Source organism: Toxorhynchites rutilus, chromosome 3, assembly GCF_029784135.1.
Source record: "Toxorhynchites rutilus septentrionalis strain SRP chromosome 3, ASM2978413v1, whole genome shotgun sequence".
In the NCBI taxonomy this organism is placed as follows: Eukaryota; Metazoa; Arthropoda; class Insecta; order Diptera; family Culicidae; genus Toxorhynchites; species Toxorhynchites rutilus.
In genome coordinates this window covers 102,163,126-102,182,663 of record NC_073746.1, presented here as the reverse complement: position 1 = coordinate 102,182,663, position 19,538 = coordinate 102,163,126, and the positions used below count along the sequence as shown (strand labels likewise).

General features: G+C 38.4%; 2 protein-coding genes across 2 annotated transcripts; one reads left to right on the top strand and one right to left on the bottom strand.

The window, feature by feature from the left end:
- The first annotated feature begins 6,026 nt into the window (after window positions 1-6,026).
- Window positions 6,027-18,456, top strand: LOC129778489 (inhibitor of nuclear factor kappa-B kinase subunit beta). The gene is made up of 5 exons (XM_055785406.1): window positions 6,027-6,710; window positions 6,777-8,242; window positions 17,414-17,763; window positions 17,828-18,211; window positions 18,263-18,456. The coding sequence occupies exons 1-5, from the start codon at window positions 6,590-6,592 to the stop codon at window positions 18,303-18,305; spliced, it is 2,364 nt and encodes a 787-aa protein (XP_055641381.1). The 5' UTR covers window positions 6,027-6,589; the 3' UTR covers window positions 18,306-18,456.
- LOC129778490 (transmembrane protein 242) lies at window positions 18,417-19,148 on the bottom strand. The gene is made up of 3 exons (XM_055785407.1): window positions 18,966-19,148; window positions 18,657-18,895; window positions 18,417-18,601 (listed from the first exon to the last, which is right to left on the bottom strand). The coding sequence occupies exons 1-3, from the start codon at window positions 19,042-19,044 to the stop codon at window positions 18,464-18,466; spliced, it is 456 nt and encodes a 151-aa protein (XP_055641382.1). The 5' UTR covers window positions 19,045-19,148; the 3' UTR covers window positions 18,417-18,463.
- Between the last annotated feature and the right edge of the window lie 390 nt (window positions 19,149-19,538).

The following is a 19,538-nucleotide window of genomic DNA, read 5'->3' as shown; positions in this document are numbered from 1 at the left end:
TTGGGAGCTAAACATTTTCGTTTCTCAGGTACAACAATATTCTCATCATTATTATGTTGAGGACCTTCTGAGCCTTCTGATCTATTTTCGCTGCCAACCTCCTCTTGTTCTAATGATTCTTCTTGAACGTCTCTATCCTGAACACGATCTTCTGCTTTCTTAAGATGTGAGACATAGCGTTTGTATTCATTTCCTGAAGGCAGCCATATAGTACACTGAAGCAAAATCTGGTGGCCAAAAGACGCGCTCGAAAGTTGTACAACAGTACAAGTTTTTACGAAGCACAAAGTATGTATGCTGATGGATGACGAAACGTACGTGAAGATGGATTTTAAACAGCACCAAGGCCTGAAATTCTATGCCAGATGCCAGAGGAGGTGTCCCAAGTTCGTTTCCGCCGATGAATTTACCAAGAAGCTCTTGATTTGGTAAGTGATTTGCGGCTGTGGACTTAAAACCAAGGTTCTCGTCTCAAACAAGACATTGAACTCGAAAATGTATAGGGAAAAATGCCTGGTTTCAATATAAGAGAGTCCTAACTGAGTACAGCAGAGAACTGCGACGATCCTCACGAAAATCCTGGGTATATAACTGCGAAAGCATCGAAAATACCCCAATCGTTGCCAGCCTCAATAAGACTCTAGCAAAAGATCACTCGAACGGGCTTGATTCTCTTAAAAATGATGTCGGTTCGTTCACAAAAACTCCCTCAGAAGTATTAGACCTACTTATGAAGACTCACTTCCCGGGATCTTCATTTGTTCATTCGGATACAAACCCTGGCTATAATCGCGACATAAAATGCTCTCAAAGGTGTCTCACAGGACAGGTTTTCACGGGGGCCAGAGTAGTAAAGGCGGTGAGATCCTTTCTACATTACGAATCTGAAGATGCAAGTGCAGGTGAAGAATCAAAGCTAATCCCATCCTCGTCGCCAATTGTAGAGCTTAACTCCGTGAATTTCCATCTTTTCACTCCTGTCTAATATCGCAGCTTCTTATTTTCTGAAATACGATCGATCTCCAGGCCAATTTTTAATATTCCCAATTGTTTGGACGTAGCATCCTCCAACAGACACCGTTGACCTCCTTGGATCACGAAAAACTCGGCTTCTACGGATCTTATTCCAGCCCGGACAACTGCTGTAAACGTGCCCAATACCGTGAGAGGAGTGTCGTTGGCGTAGCTTTTCAGTATACGATCGCTCCCTTTGGTACAGCTGATTACTTCGATTCCCGCAGATTTAAATTCCTTCCAAGCATCACTAGTAATCAAATTTGCCTCTGCTCCTGAGTCAACCAACATCGGGTGAGAAACACCTCCGATTACACATTTCACCGTATTTGACTCGTTTCCAGAATAGAAAGCGTAATATGTTTTCGATGAATTATCCGACGACGGTTCTGTAGCCTCAATTACATTTAATTCTTGGACTTCCTGGTCCTGTGCAGCAGTACGTTTTACAGCTCGAATCTTCTTGGCTCCTACTGTTTCTTCCTTCCAACGTGAGAAAGGTCTGACTTGCATCCGACATCGGGCTTCAAAATGTCCTATTTTCTTGCATCGCTTGCACCATTTTCCTCTGGCCGGACATCGTGTGTCACTCGAAATGTGTCCGAAAAGCCCGCATTTGAAACAGTTCATCTCCGGATTTTTAAACTTCTGTGGAAAGTCTTCTTTCTGCTTCAATGGCTGATACCGTCGTTTGGTTTGAATACCATAAACGCGCTCATGTTGCCTAAACTCCTCGCGGTTTGATCCAAAATCTTTCATTTGTTTCTGAACTCCTTCCAGTGATTTTCCGATTTCTTCGATTTCTTCTACTGATCGATATTTCTGCAGAATCTGCTTCCGTAGTTCATCTGATATACAGCCCTCTATTATAGTATCTGTCAGCATGATGTCTGTAAGAATCTTACAAACGCTCTGTTCATATTTATCGACGCCACATTCACTAATTTGTTGTCTAATCCTGATAACAAATTCCGCAAACCTCTCGCCTTCTTGTTGCTTCATTCTTCGTAAGTTATGGCGCTCGAGTACATCTTGCCGACCCGGTTGAAAAAAATCGTCTAATGCTTGAATCGCCACATCATAATAAGCCTTCTCTAAAGATACCACCGCAAATTTTTCACTGTCAGGTAACGATTGAAATATCGCTTGCAGCTGTGAACCTCCAAGGTGAAGAAGTTTCGCACGCTTTCGTTTTTGGTCAGTTATGTCTTCAGCTTCAAAATAATAATCCAATGATCGCTTCCAGATTTGCCATTCTTTATGCAATTTTGTTTTTTCAATTTCATTGCATCTAAATGACGGAATGACCCTTGACGAATCCATCTGAAAACAATATAAGTATGATGAACAGAATAAATAAAACACCATAACAATATTGTTAAATCCAATAAACATAATTTATCTTTTCCATCAATTCAATTCATTTGTGATTCCAAATAAGTGGGTGTATGTGTGTATTCAGGTATCACCTATCCATCAATAATTAATAAAACAGTGCATTAAAAACAACAATTATATCAATACAACCCATTATCTGAATATAAAACATCTCATCCTTCGAGGATAACCGATTCCCAAACCGGTACACATGATATAATGCTGACTATTGTTTTAAAATTTCTTTCCACACCGACCAGTCAACTCGAATACCGATTCCCAAATCGGAACATGAGCCTGCTTCTCATACGCAGGAGCATCTAGTTAAACCGTCGATTGCATCATTTCACTGTATATCACCATATCATCTGATTCTCAAATGATACACTAAACGCACCAATAACTGATTCCCAAATCAGACTTTCCGCTCACCACAAGCTGATTCCCAAATCAGGCATTCTATTCACCGTTAGCTGATTCCCAAATCAGACATTCTATTCACCGCTAGCTGATTCCCAAATCAGATACTTTTCTCACCACAGGCTGATTCCCAAATCAGACACTCCGATCACCGTTAGCTGATTCCCAAATCAGAAATTCAATTCACCGTTAGCTGATTCCCATCAGACAGTACACCGACCATCAACTTTCTTAACACGATGGTTCCTTTTTCATAATAAAGTAGCGGTATCACGCTTTAATACAAAGTTAACAGAATTGTTCAACTTACCTGTATAAACTCATTGAGACACATTTTCTTCTCTCATCACTGGGAAAATACTAATTTTGAAGACATTCATATTAATTGTTTTGTTTTCCCGAACTGTCATATGTTCCGTTCCCAATGTTCCCATTCCTCCAATGAATAACACACATACATACGTTCATACGGCATACGTTCTAGCACATTCCACAAATATATTTTCTTTTTTCGTTCGCTTTTCTGTCAGCCATCTTGAATTCGTCGCCGAACAAAAAACCATGGCATAGATATGTAAATTTCCAATTAAAAAAAAATTGTATCCTACATACCCTTTTTTACTTCACCTCGTCGCCAAATGTATCGACTCGTTCGGACACTCAAATTAAAAACTAATTTATCAATTATAACTCCGTAATAGACTCTTTTATTACACCACTATTTAATTCACAACCTTCGCGTATAACTGTACTCCTCGTAATCCCTTCTATCTTTTTCCTCACTATTGCCTCTCTCATCGCCAGCCAAGATCTCTCCCGTTCAGATAAGTACTCTATTTTGATATCTTAGTAGTAGTAGGTCCCTACAGTGGCCAAGCCCCACCATCGCTCACTTCATATAGCCATATAGTTAACGTTGTAGCGACCGCCTATATTTATTTATAAATATTTTTTTTTGTCTCTCTCCTTCACCTTGTCCATACGTATCGCCTGTACCCGTGGTTGTTTGTAATGAATAGCTGTTTGCTGTGGAAGCGCAGACAAAATGTATGGGAAAATAGAGAATTCTTTCTTCCAATTTTTCATCAATTTGAACTTTATATGAGCTGAAAAACCGTAATGCGTAGCATATAAACAATTGCTGAGGACATTTCCCATCAATGTGTGTATTTGGAACTAAAATCCATTCATTAATTGGGGAGGTATTAGCGTTCAAAAACTGAACACTTTTTCACACCGAAATATTGAAATGGGCCCCTATATTGAAAGGTTATATGTAGTCCTACGTCAAAACACATGCAGGAACCATGCATTTTTCTACTTGTTTTTGATTGTGCTCTCGAGTTTCCTTCTTTGATTCAACCATTGTCAATATTTATACAGTTTTCACCACATTTTCACAAGAAAATAACATGTCATATATAAAATTGGGCAGAATTAAATTTCTTCCAAACCAATCGCAGTCAAATAATATTGTACTTTATGGAAAGAACTACAAACCTTCCATAAACTCACATTGCAAAAACCATCATCACTTTCACCGCAGCGCCGCCTATGTGTAGATTTGTACGTTAGATCGCCAATAAAAACTATGGATGGGTTCAAGGCGCTTGTATAAATGTATAACAGGTGAAGCAACATCATCACTTCAATAAGAAGGGGATTACGGTTTGTGGAGCGGGGGTTGATTGTTCTGTTATTGCGAGGATACGCCATTATTGCATTTTCACATGCGAGAGTAGTGGATGAACTGGATGAGAATGAAATTCTACAGAATCATCCCTTCTTTTTCACATAAATTCGCGAAAGCCGAACATAGTAGGCATAATTCGAATAAGCGTCGTGGCAGTTTGTAGGGAGCCGCCGGCAGCTGTTTGTAAACAATACCGACAGCAATTCCAATATGGCTGAAGGTGCATTTCATATGATTGTTTCACCTGCCCAGCAAACATTAAATCGCATAACAAGCGTATATATAACATCATATGCCCTAAAATTTGGTTGGCATATAATGCGCCTAACTGGCATATGCATGCAAAAGTGGAGGCCATATACATACATGGCAAATGCTTACCGAATTTGTTTGAATGAATATGCAACATTGACCGGCTATAATAGCGACTTGTGCCATACTCATATACGATTTATTACAGACATAGAAAAAAAACAAATGGCGCAAAATATTTTCGTGAAATGTTTATTATAGCCTCACGAATCGCCATTTTTATATATGAGTATTTATGTTTGTAGAAATAATAATTGTTTGATTGACTTGTGTTGGGAGTGGAATTGAATGTTTAAAATGGCACAGATTGGTGAAAACTGCTCCGATATGGGTTCGAACTCCGGTCGTCTGGATTATCATCCACCAGCTATCTCGCGCGGCTATCTGCAATTTAATTCAACAGCGGTTAAAACTTTTGAGTGCATCAGCATTTCATTGACATTTCAATATGATGTAATATGTCCATTATTAGGATCTAATATGATTTACTGTTTCATGATTTTCTTCAGCATGCAACACGATTTACTACAGTACTGAATCGATTTAAATTATACGCTTATACGACACACAAACTGCATCAGCGTAATATACGCATATGATGCGGATTAAATATATTTTACGACAATGTACATCATAAAATTGATGTTTATTATACCGATATGCGACTTAATTTGATAATGGTATATAAAATCGAGTTTTTACATTTAATGCGATTTCAAATATACACGATACATACTTTGATTGATATCATATGCGATTATGATTTATTCGGATTTCTTGTAAGACTTGGCACGTGCAAAATTATACGATTTAATGTTTGCTGGGCAGTCTTTGCAGGGAATCTGATAGATCCCTGATTTTTCATCCGGTGGAATTCTATCTTTCGGGTTGCACAAAAGGTCTTTCAGGGTGCTCTCACTGGGAGAAGGCAAAAATTATTAGAAATGTACGAAAAGCCTCACAGTTGAATGCATGGGAATCAATGTACATCTCAACCAGCGATTCCCTACTTATGAATGAAGAAGATGCACCAATATCATCTCAACTCTTCCATCTGACGAAGCTGATAACTCAGCAAAATATATCTTCGACAAGTACTAATAACCGTATGAATATGTGTTAGTGCTCCATCGTAATCAGTCGGACACCGTCCAGTAGATGGGCAACATCGAGCCCGAAACCGGTCGACGAAAAAGGTAATTTTAACCCTTTTAATGTTTGTAAGGATTATAAGTGTTGTGTCCTAGTTCCGTGTCGCGTCTCGCGAGTGAATAGTGAACATTTTAAAGTCAAGAAATTTAACGAAATTGAGAGTAAAACTTTAAAAGATTTGCTTCAATCACTATTTGAGCGAACTCGAGCAATTTGATTTCACCGTGCATAATCTCCAATGTTTTGATATCTGGTGTTTTGTTTTGCTCGCGATCTTCTTACCGCATCCCGTGATGTAATTGTTCACTGGGGGAAAAGGAAAACGAAATGCAACGCGATATAAACAGTGGTGACATAAAATTAGAACGTAATACATATACACGCACGCACCGAAGACTGTGTGTTTTAGCTGCCGGAATCATTAGTGCCCGTTTTGCGACTATAAATAGCTTGGCTACGCAAGGCTGATCAAAAATTGCTCTTTCGTCATAAACAGATTTTATTTCGCTTCTACTTTCACCTATTTCCGGCAGTCTTAGTCAGCGACTAGTCTGATGCGATCTGCTGAGCGGCGTTGTGGTTTTATCTGAGTTGGAAGTATTATTGAAGAACCGCTGAAAAATGTTGCCACCAGAGGAAGATCCGCCAATTATTGGGGATTGGCACCGTGAGAAGCGTTTGGGAAGCGGTGGTTTTGGAGTGGTTACGTTATGGAAAAACCAAAAAACCAAAGAGGTGGTCGGTGAGTTGATCATATTATTATGTGAGTGAAATACTGTATTGAAGTTTGCTAATTCGTCTTTCACAGCCATAAAGAAATTTCACATTCTTCAAGACAGAAGCGAGATGACCGACAAATACTGCGAGAGGTGGCGCAACGAAGTGAACCTGATGACGAATACGGCCCATAATAAGAATATCGTTCGAACGGTGCAGATTAAACCGGAAGGATTCTTGAGTGAACTGATGAAAAATTCCGCATCTAAATTGCCCATCCTTTGCATGGAGTATTGTGAGGGCGGCGATTTGAGGCGAGTACTGAATCGCGCTTCCAATTGCAGCGGGTTGCGCGAGCCAGAGATAAGAGAAATTCTACGCTCACTCAGAAATGCAATTTCATATTTGCATAGCTTGAAAATAACCCATCGGGACGTAAAACCAGAGAACATTGTGTTGAAAGTCGAAGAAGGAAAGGAAGTGTACAAGCTAACGGATTTGGGATACGCCAAAGCTCTGGACAAGCAGAGTTTGAATGCCAGTCTCGTTGGAACTGTGGAGTATATTGCCCCCGATTTGATTTGTTGTGATCGGTACAGCTGTTCCGTGGATTATTGGTCGATGGGCATAATTGGGTTCGAAATTATATGCGGCGTGCGTCCATTTATTCCCCATGCCCAGCTGGCGAAATGGATGACGTATGTTCAGCAGAAGAAGTCAACACACATCGCTATCACGGAAGACAATCGGGATAACTACACTTATCATAATGAGCTCTTTCCGGAGAACTATATTTCCAGTTGCTTGAAAAAGTATTTGGAAAGCTGGCTTATGCTTGCGTTGGAATGGAATCCCAAACAGCGAGGCTATGCATCTCAGATTGGCACAAATGAGGTTACCGAGCAACAGTTGAAATCTGTTAAATTTGCTGACGCATCGGGCCAACCGGTTCAGGTACTAAAGGTTTTCTCCATGCTAGATGCCATCCTGGACAGAAAGATTCTGACGATCTTCTGTCTATACACATGTCGTTTCATCAGCGTTGCAATTGATGATTCGAGCGATTTTGAAATAGTGCGAAGTGCCATCCAAACCAACACCGGAATTGTGCCGGATGAAATGCAGTACATTCTACCGATTGAGCAAAAGCTCGACGGCATAACCGACAGCACAAAGCCAATCGACCTGTTCATAACTGATTTCTACGAGAAACCAATGCTCTTTGTGGCCAGAAAGGGTTTCATTATTCGGTCCGATCTAAAACCGGAAATACCGAAAAGTGTGTCGGATATCTTTCAGAATATTAAGGTGAAATTAAAGCCGCATGCTTTGAGGCAATTCGCCGGTAATGCGTACCACTTCATAACGAACGAGCAACGATTATACGTGACCGCTTTGGATGGGATTAAGAACTATGGCTTGGTGCTGAATGAAGAGATAGTCAAATACAAGGACGAGGTGGGACGCATGAATAAGATTACTTATGGCGTCATGGGAGGTTTGGAGTATCACAAGTTGACTCTAACGTATACAAAGGAAAAGATGCGCGGAAAACAGGTATGTGAAATTGTTGTATTTGAAACATTCTATTATTATGTTATAATATAATAAATAATTGGCATGTGTCATATGAAGAATTTCCATCTGATTACAAAAACATATAATGTTTAATTATAATCGATGTAATTAAAATGGTGATCTTTTGATTGGACAATGCACATATCCAAGAGAAACGAATTATAGGATTCATCTTGGTGGAACAAAAAACTTAAAAAGCTTATAAAATTTGATAGCAAACTCTTCAAAATTGTCAATACGAAAATCTGATCTGTATGAAGTGTGTGCATTTGGTGGAAAAACATTACCATCAGAATGATTTTTGAAAAATGGAGTTTTATTTAAGCTATGCTATTGAGATTCGCTGTTTCCACAACCGATTGGCGTGCGTTCGTCAAAGTATGCAAGAATCTATTTCCAATTATTTTCTCCAACATGCCGCCGTTGGGCGAAGCTTAAGGAGCGTCAGGAAGAAGATTTTGTCTTGAGCTTCGTTACAAGATGCGTTTCGATGAATAATTTAGAAGAGTGCAACTGTTCAACAAATCCGACATTTACCTTTTTTTAGCTGAGTGCTGAGTTTCAACTGATCCAAAAGAGGAATTGAGCAAGCGAGTAAAGTAACAGTTCACCTGAAAAGTTTATAAGGTAACGCAGTAAAACTATTGGTTTTTTTTGCAAAATTCAATTTTATTATAAAAAACATAATTGCCTTCGAACATAATTGCGATACAACCATTATTGCGAACATGCAACTTTTCGATACCATTTTTATATTACTCTTTCGGTTTTTCCACAAAATAGGCCTCTGTTTCGGTAATCACTTCGGTCTTAAATTTCCTGCCAGCAGCATTCTCTTCAGGTCTGCGAACAGAAAATAGTCGTCAGATCTGGAGAACACGGTGGATGCGGAAGCAATTCGAAGCCCAATTCGTGCAATTTTGTCATCGTTCTCATTGATTTGAGATTTTTTCATTTTTTTCACAATAACAAAAGTTTCTTCACTTTCAATGCTGTAACTCACGAACCAATCGACCGATTGCTATCAAATTTTGACACCTTTCCATTGAAAGATGGTGCTTTGTGATAGTCAAGCAGATTTTTGCAAGAGGCGCCATCTAGACGTCAACCTTATGAACTTTCCAACATCGTCAAGAAGCCTTGACCTTTGATGCCTGAAGAGAAAATACACTATTGGAAAATCGTAGTAATCAACAATTAAATTGATGAGTTTTAACTATTTAGTTACCATTTTTTATGTGAAATATGTGAGACTGCATTTTACAATTTACAACCGATTTCCAGGAAACACTTAGTATCATGGGGGATACTTCCAAGGCTTAATCCATACGAATTCTGAACACGCACAGGTCTTCAATACAGTTCAATCCTGTTCTGACCAGAGGAGAGATTTGAGCTAAAGAAATGGTCAGGGCGGTCGCTACGAAGCGCAGAGTTCAATGGGCAGTGGATTCCTTAAAGCCCTTAATTTTTTTTACAATCAAATTTTTTTTACAATCAAATTTTTTTCCAAAAAAGTCTGATAATTTTTAATGTAGATCTTATATATTTTTCGAAAAAAAAGTTGAAAAAACTCGAAATTTTAAAAGAAACCTACAAAAAAACCTATCAGACCTACAAAATTTTAGTCAAAGGATGAAATGTAGGAAATTGTTTAAATTTTTACAAAAAATACCAAAATTTTTTTGGAAAAAAAGTTATTTAAAAGATTAAAATTCATTTTTCTCAAAAAATACCAAAATTTTTTTGGATAAAAAGTTATTTAAAAAACTAAAATTCATTTTTCTCAATTTTTTTTAAATTTCCATAAATATATATATAAATAGCCCTTACAATTTCCAACAAGTCGTCCATACATCGGAAGATGGACACTTTTACAGGGAAAAAGTTTTTCGAATAACAACTTCTTCATATTTCCTTTGAAGAAAATACAACTTATCCTAATTCTGTTTTAAGATAGCGATATAATGTATTCGACAAAGTTTTAGATCTTGTTACGAAGACATCAACTTTCTATCTTTTATAGTTTTTGGAATATAAGCCATTTTTGTATGAAGACTCCTGAAAAATAATGTTTTGCTCGTAACATTTTTGTGTGTAAATTTTCTCGTTTGACATTTTCTTGACATGTTTCCAAATAGAGATAAGTTAGCAGAGCATTGAAAGCGATCTTTTATACATAACAATGTAACGAGTTGAACATTAATATTATTTTTTCAAAGGAAAAAAACATGAAAAAGTTGTTGTTAATTTTTCTTGAAAAAAATATGCTTTTTAAAATTCTGAAAAAAATAGATATAAATAGTCCTTAAAATTTTGAACAAGTTTTCCATACATCGGACAACGGGGAACATTCACTCGGAAAAAGTTTTTCGAACAACAAATTTTTCATGTTATACTTTGAAAAATACTATTAATGTTCAATTCGATCCATTTTTATGTATAAATTATCGCAATTTGCTCGATCTGCTAACTTTTCTCTATTTAGAAACATGTAAAGAACATGTCAAACGTGAGAATTTACACACAAAAATGTTACGAGCAATACATTAGTTTTTTAGGAATATTCATACAAAAATGCCTTATATTCCAAAAACTATAACAGATAGAAAGTGGACGTTTTCGACAAAAGTTCACATTTTAATAAGATCCAATGCCCCTCGCAGCAAATGTTCCATTTGAATATGGCTTCGATTGTTTACGAAATTCTGCTTTTTAACACGTTCGCCCAGTTAAAAAGCAGACCAGCTAAATCAGGACCAGTTAGTGAGCGATTACTGTATCTTGCTTTATAGCGAATTCGTTTTTAAAACTAAGTTAGTTCCACACTGACTCTCTGATAAAAAAAACGTTTCAGTTTCACGAACGCGGCAGTTTGTTGGTGTGCGTTATACAGTCTGATTTGTTTATATTTGTGATAAAAAATGTACAGTGTCTGGTGGCGATATTAGTGCTTGGGAGGTAAATTATTCTCTATCAGATCAGAAGGGCCAAGTCCATTGCATAAATATAAAAGTTTGAATGAAAAGTTCTATTTCATATTCTTTAATTACCTAACACATATAGTCCTGACACTCACTTAACCATTTGTCGATGCATTTCCTGCTTGTTCCACAAATAATTACTATTATATAGGTAGGGGAAAAACATACATACTTAAAATTATCCAATTTAAGTCAAATATGCGCCGTTTTGTTCGCAAACTTGTTGCCATTTAGAAGGCAACTTCATTATACCAACCCCCCAGTTTTCGCAAGCCTCTTTTAAGGCCAATCACCAAGAGCGTTTTGCATGGACCGGAAAAGATGATAATCACTTGGAGTCAGGTCCGGACTATACGGTGGGTGCAATAGGACATCCCATCCGAGCTCCCGTAGTTTCTGGTGGGTCATCAAAGATGTGTGAGGCCGAGCGTTGTCCTATTGGAAAACAACACCATTCCTATTGATTATTTCTGGCTGCTTCTGGTCAATCGCCTGCTTCAAACGGTCAAGCTGCTCACAATAGAGAACCGAGTTGAGGGTCTGGCCATAGTTAGCAGCTCATAGTGGATGATTCCCTTCCAATCCCAACAAACACACAGCAGAACCTTGGCCGTCAATCCGGGCTTGGCGATGGTTTGGGCCGGTTCACCGCGTTTCGACCATGACTTTTTTCGCTTTAGGTTGTCGTACGTGATCCACTTTTCATCACCACTCACCATCTTCTTCAAAAATGGGTCGAGTTCGTTCCATTTCAGCAGTGCATCGCAGGCGTCGATTCGGTCTAAAAGTTTCTTTTGCGTCAACTCGTGTGGCGCCCATACATCCAGCTTTTTTGGAATCCAATCTTCTGCAAATGGTTCCAAACGGTTTTATGGTCTATACCCAGTTCCTGACCAATCGAGCGGGTGCTCACATGCCGTTCTATTTGGATGATTTCAACGATTTTATCGGTTTCCACGACGATTGGCCTACCAGTACAGGTTGTATCTTCGACATCGACTACACCAGAACGAAATCGATCAAACCAACGCTGTGCTGTACGAATCGTTACATTATCGGGTCCATAAACTACACGAATTTTTTCGGCCGCCTTTATTGCAGTTTTACCTCGCAAAAAGTAAAAACGTAAAAAACATGAAACTGAAAAGGACAATCACAACACTGTCAAAACGACTCTTGTAGCACAGATTGTCGTCTTTAAATAGCCGCATTGTATGACCGATAAGTACAACACAAGATATGTTTAAGTGTTGCCATATATTTACAATATACGACATTTCTTTTTCCACAACCCAATAATATAAAATCATCGTATATTTTACTTCCTGGCTTTCCAAGGTAGTTCTCACATGCAGGAATCGTGCATTTTTCTACTTGTGTTTGATTGTGCCCTCGAATTTCCTTCTTTAATTCAACCATTGTCAACATTTTTATAGTTTTCACCACTGAAAGAGGTAAATAAATAACATGTTATATATAAAATTGCGCAGAATTAAATTTCTTACAAACTCATCGCAATCAAATAATATTTTATGATTATAACATTGTAATTTATGGAAAGAACTACAAACCTTCCATAAGCTCACATGGCAAAATTTAAAACCATCATCACTTTCACCGCAGCGCCGCCTAGGTGTAGATTTGTACGTTAGATCGCCAATAGGCTGCGAGTAAAAAAAGCGATTTCCTTAGTTTGATAGTTCCATCATGACGGAGTGGCAGCATATTCGTCATTTGTCTCATGCGCAAATGTTACAAAAAGAGATTTCTATCGCCGTGGGAGTGTCCCGATGGATCGTGAAAAGGGTCTTAGATCGAGAAAAGAAAGGACAACTACCCGCGAAGGAGACCACAGGTCGTAAAGAAAGATTTTCGGAACGAAGTCGAGGGCATGGAGAAAAAGACGGGTGGGTAATGTCGGTGACATAACCGGAGAGTCGTAGGACTGCACCGAGGGGTGTCTATTATTCGAATATCATGGAGCACAGATCCCAGAATGACCAACTTTTCATGCACAAAATTACAGAAAAAAAACCTCAGCACACTCAGCAAACACTCAAAAGTTTAGATGCAAATACGAAAAAATCAAAATTTGTCGTGCAAATGTTGTAGGGGTTATTGTTCCGCCGGCAACGAATACACACTTGATGACAAGCATATCGTAATAGGAATTTACCGTCTGGTATCGTGATATAATTTGGCTTTGCATTCCTCATGAATAACTGTGTTCTACTAGTCAAGTCCTTCATTTGATACCCATATTGATGGGGTTTAGAGAAAATATGTAATCCGCTATTTTGTGGTGGCGGCCATTTTGGATTTGCATTTTTCATAAACAACTGTGTTCTCCTGATCAATCCCCTTCATTTGATAACATCAATATGGGGCTTTGAGAAAATATGTAATGCGCCATTTTGTAGCGGTCGCCATCTTGGATTTTAAAGATCATGAAATACGCCGTTTTATAATGACTGTAGATATAAATGTGAGCTCCAAATTTCAGATCAATCGGTCAACAGGAAAGGGGTCAAATTTCAATTAATGTGGTACAGCGCCATAGACAAACATGTAAGGGGAAGTGGGGGCAAAGTGGTCACCCTAAGGAATATGCCCATTTCCAGCGCCCACATACCGATTCAATTCCCGTTTCTCGAAGAATATTATAATTCAACTCATTGTTCTTCAAGATAGCAAACGGCTTTTACTATAAAAATTCAAAATAGTACACTTTTCATCATTAGAAAAAAAGGTGAAAAATCGATTTTTTTTTTGCTTGGAGGTAAAGTGGTCACTCGCACATATCACTCTGAATGGGATAGATTTATACGTTTTTTTTCGTCCAAATTTGTTCAAATCATATTTGATATAGTAGGTACATGTATGAAATAAGCTTGGCCTATTCACCTAGAGTCTCAATTTAAATTTTCTCTTGCATACAAAAACGTAGTAAGAAACACAACGTTTCGCATAATGAGGCTTGGTTTAGTTGGAATGACATATTTATCTAAGGTCAAAGCCACAAAAGGATCTTCTTCAAGCGCAGAATGTGATGAGGTAAATCAGCTTTAGCAAACAGAAAACTGTAAGTTGCTATTCACCTATGACCACTTTGCCCCCAAACATCAAAATAATGTCTATGCTAATTAATCGCTGAGATTGAACAAAATATCTGTTCACCTCTCCTAGAATATGCGAACAGTTGTCCAAACTGATGATTAGTCCAATATATCAGATTGAATAAACTAAATTTCACGAGAAATTCCTTAGATACCATGCGCACTGAACTACGGCCGAATGGCTATCGAGAGAGTAATTTCTGTTTTTATTTGTATTTCGACATGCGACAGCTCTACTGAAGTACAGAGTGACTCGAAAGTCATTAAATTCTTCAAACAGGTGATTATCAATACGGCATCTATAGTCAATAGTTATACTACCAAACAAGCAGGTGACCACTTTGCACCCCATGACCAATTTGCCCCCACTACCCCTACATACAAACATACAAATATATCCCAGCTAAATAAAACCATTTAAAAACTCAATTCTATCAAATCGAGCGCGATTAGCCTCTACTTCACCAGGCGCGACGCTTCCACCGCTTTTAACACACTTCGATAAGCTCTCCTGCTCCACATCCCATAGCATATATCGCCTGCAAATGCAGCGACATCTCTTATGCTGAAAAACAAACTCAAGATAGCTTCTTTCCTGCTTGGCGTCCGATGATAGAATGTGGCCAAGCACCAAGCGCTCATTTTTATAGCCATACTAGCTGACCAGGCAAACGTTGTTCTGCCAAATAAATTATTTCTAGTGAATATTTTGGGTGTTGAATAAAACACACTAATGTATTGTAAGTGTGTTTGAATATTTTAACGATCTTTAAAATAAATCGAAAGTGACCGATAAAAAAACGAATTAAATTATTTGAACGGAAGGTTATATGATGTTTCTTGGTGTATTTCATTAACGTAACTGACATGTTTGATCTCTTAAAAGTTAAACGTCAACTGAAAAAAGTAATATAAGTTTGTCGTAAAGTAGAAAAAATTAAATATAGAAAATCAATATTTATTGCTGTCTCCTTGTTAGAAAATACGTGAATGTGATTTTCAACATGGCTTAGTTTATAACAGCTTGGTCTCGTTCATAATTTGGAAAACAGCGATACGCCAGCTAACTTCAATGGAGCTGATTAATCGGCTTGTTAGGAATCGCGTTATTTTATCGTTGTCATTCAATCGAGGAGTATTCACATCGGTAATCTAAGTTTGGAACACAGCCATATTGCCTCCTTTATTCATGGATGTTTTTATTACTCTTCACCGATTTGTAGAACTCAATATTCATATATGCATATGAGTGATCGGATTTTACAATTCGATCGAAATCGACTTTTACACTCTTAAATTCGTTCGCCTTGTCGCGAAACAATGGTCAAAATAAGTGATCCGTATTTGTGGTTCAATTTACTCTCTATCTGATCGACATCATTCCGGAAATAATTCTAAATTGTTGAAATTTGAATGAAAATTATTATTCGATTTCGTTTGGATGCTAAATTTGTTTTGAATGTGTTTGAATGCTAAATTTTGCGTGTTTATTCCACCCGAAAAACCATTACTATTTTTGCTTCATAGAAATGGAACATGGAGACCAATGTTGTTTACGTCGAATTGCGTGGCAAGGTTGCTCATTTGCTCAACTCGATTGGACTTGAGCTTGAACAGAATGCAAAATTGCGCTTTTTCCATTCAACAGAATACAACCAACAATATGTGGGGACGAATACGATCGAACTTCATTTTGTGTTTGAACACACGCGCAATGTCATGACAATGCATTGCGCTTTGGCCTGGCTATAACTAAAGCTGTGTCGGCGTTGCTCATGATAGTGTCTCGCAAGTGAATGTATTATTCCTCGCACCGCTTTTGTTGATTGTGTAGTAAGAATTGCAGTCGTTCAATCTCTACCTTCGCGTATATGTCGACCATAAATTGATCTTTTTTTCTGCATAGAGCCACCCTATTTGGTATTAAATGTATGGTTATCGGTATCCTACCGGTATCATATATAGTTTACAACCTATTCTCATACCTACCAAGTATTTTGAATATAATTTCATCAAAATCGGTCGAGCCGTTTCGGAGGGGTTCGGTAACAAACACCGTGACACGAGATTTTTATATATATAAGATAGTTAACGTTGTAGCGACCGCCTATATTTATTTACAATCTCTTTTTGTCCCCCTCCTTCAACTCGTCCAAGTTTCGCCCGTACCCGTGGTTGCTTGTAATGAATAACTGTTTGCTGCAGGAGCGCAGACAAAATGTATGGGAAAGTAGAAAATTCTTTCTTCCAATTTTTCATCTATTTGAACTTTATATGATCTGAAAAACCGTAATGTGTAGCATATAAACAATTGCTGAGAATATTTCCTATCAATGTGTGTATTGGGAACCAAAATCCATTTACTATTTGAGGAATTATTAGCGTTCAAAAACTGAACACTTTTTCACGCCGAAATATTGAAATGGGCCCCTATATTGAACGGTTAGACGTAGTCCTACGTCAAAAACTCAACTGATTACCAACCGCATCAAGGAGCTACGAGTCGAGCAACCACTCAGAAGTGGTTACAAGAACATCTACCGTTCAGGACGGAGGATATATGGCGGCCATCCAGCCCCGTTCTTGATTCGCTGGATTACCCAGTATCATGAATGGCCAGGCCTGTTCTGAACACTGCACGAGTACAGCAAGCCTCAGACAAAAATTGTCCCGTACCTGAAGAGGAATGGATTCATGTTACATTATTAACACCTGTCGTGCGTTACGGAAGCGTATGGAGACCGTAGTTGCAGTAAGTGGAAACTCGATCGATGATTAACATAGTGTAAGACTCTCAGCAATACCCCCTTTTTGAATAAATAAAAAAAATCAAAACCGAAATTTTTGTTTTTTTTTAAATTTTGATATTGATCAATGATGCAAAAATTATCACGCTACCGGTAGCAAACTCATTTGAGATTGTTCCTCCCGTGCACATTCTTATCTCAAGACAAGTTGGTATTACTTTATGCTTGCTGCCCTGCACAATGTTTTCAAAAACATTACCTAAATGGTCTTGAATTCATGCCAATTTATTTCACTTCTTCCAGATCCCAGTAAACATTATAGACCAATCATTCACCCTGTGGGAAGAGCGGTGCGGCCGTATGGAGTCCAATGTTCTGAAGCTTCTGGAGGTGGCCGACAAAATCACCCGGCGGTACGAATCGGTGCTGAAGAGAAGCCGCGACGCGGTTTACCACCAGCTGCTCAAGGATTACGACCAACAGGATTATTTCAATCTGAAGGCGCTGGCCAGTCGGTTTGAAATTGTTCGGGTACAAATACTGGAGAAAAGTACACACGAAAAATCGCATATCGATCTGCTGCAGGCAGTTTACGAATGTCTCAAGAAGCGGGACGTTTTGCTGCGTGATTATTCGTTCAAGGAGTTGCAACAGTTAGTTTTTCGGTGTGGGTAATTTTGACTCAAAAAATCATCCTTCCTTTTGTTGCATTCACAGGCAGCTGGTTGACATACGTAGCGAGATGCAGGAGATACGAAAAACAATGGGAATGGCTTTGGAACATGGAGAAAAGTTCAAGAAGGAGCTCGCCAAAATGACGCTCGAACATAACGACAATATCTGGAATCTAATGCAAAACTTAGTCAAGAGCAATCAACCAGTTATTCCCGACATAGAGCGAATAATGGATGTCATGAGTTTGGGATCCCCTATTCTGAACGATGGCGAGTTGCCGAATTGTCCAAAATTTCACGTCGGGGGAAGCGTGACCACTCTACAAGATTCTCTAGGCGAGAAATCGATTAGCAAAAGTTTACTCTGTTTCGGAGAGGGACCCGATGTGGATTCTTTGATAACAGCTAACGATTCGCTTATAATGACGTTAGTATGATTGAGAAAGTGTTTATCAGATCTAATATTATATAATTTCAGGACGGAGGACTTAATCCACGATGGATTCGATTTAACGAAATGAATGGATAGTATTTGTTCTCTGAAACACCCAATCCCCGAATGTGATACGTCATTGGTCTTCTAGAAAAGTGCATTTCAAAAGTTTTGTTGTATTTTCTTATTATATTTACAAGATACAGTTTAATAAATATGAATCTAACTTACACACAAAACAACACTTCATTTTTCTTCTTTGCCCCACGTTGACAAATATTTCATAAGATCAGTGAGTCCATCAAATTCCGTTCTGCTCCTGGGAGGATCATTTTTGGGTACTTTAGGAAAAATGCTCCCGACTGATTCCCTGAATTCCTTCATCTGAAAGAAATTTTTTTTGAAACTTCCATTCATGCCACCAAAATACACTGCTCACATTTGAAGCTCCCGATAGCTTCCAAATTCCGTAACAAATGGTACCTGTACCAATGAAGGCGTATAATGTTCCCCAGCCGAGTGCCCGCATGGCAAGACTGGCGCCCGTCTCCTGCATTGCAATGCTTCCTTGCACACCCTTTTCGAAGAACTGTGGATCGGCTTTCTTCGACGACATAATGGTTTTGCTGAAACCGGCCACCGCTGAAATTCCCGCAACACCGGCTAGAAAGGCGGCAGCTTAAAATGAGAGTAGTAATAATAACGATGCAATTAATTTTAACTTAATTATTTTGTGACTTTGCAATACCTCGATAGCGATACTTTCGATCCTCCTCTGAAAGTTCTCGTCGTTGTAATTTGGGGCTTGATTCGACAGGAGTTTCCATATTTTTTTCCGTGATAACTTATCTAAGCAGGTCTGGCACAATTGTTTATTTATTTTATGTAACGATTCAAACCAAAAGCTGTCAAATGTTGAACTTTAATTCATGGTGCAGTATTTGTGGTATTTGTGTACATTGTAAGCTTTCTAAAGCAACCGCTATTGAACAAATGGCGCCAGCGTTGCAGAACAGAATTCTGTTCAAAGATGCCCTAGCAGTGCTCTCATTACTTTTCACATCGTGTATAGATCAGTGGCGTCTAGTGAGTATATTGAATAGTTGTGCACCTACATGGTAACCCAATGAGATACATATAGAGGTGAAGCAGTAGGCGAAGTGTATTGGCAAGCAAAATATCGTGTCGTAATTATTTGCATTCAATATGGAATTTATATGGAAGAAACAAAACAGTGTTGAAAGTACTCACGATCGCATGATAATTTGAGCCAAAATTCTCATGAAATCATTCAACTGGTTGTTTTTTGACAGATGACAAT

Coding starts and splice junctions, on each gene's coding strand:
- LOC129778489 (XM_055785406.1), top strand. CDS start 6,590: ATGTTGCCACCAGAGGAAGATCCGCCAATTATTGGGGATTGGCACCGT. Junction 6,711..6,776: donor AAAAACCAAAGAGGTGGTCG/GTGAGTTGATCA, acceptor CGTCTTTCACAG/CCATAAAGAAATTTCACATT. Junction 17,764..17,827: donor TCGTTCAAGGAGTTGCAACA/GTTAGTTTTTCG, acceptor TTGCATTCACAG/GCAGCTGGTTGACATACGTA.
- LOC129778490 (XM_055785407.1), bottom strand. CDS start 19,044: ATGGAAACTCCTGTCGAATCAAGCCCCAAATTACAACGACGAGAACTT. Junction 18,896..18,965: donor TCGAAAGTATCGCTATCGAG/GTATTGCAAAGT, acceptor TCTCATTTTAAG/CTGCCGCCTTTCTAGCCGGT. Junction 18,602..18,656: donor AGCTATCGGGAGCTTCAAAT/GTGAGCAGTGTA, acceptor AATTTCTTTCAG/ATGAAGGAATTCAGGGAATC.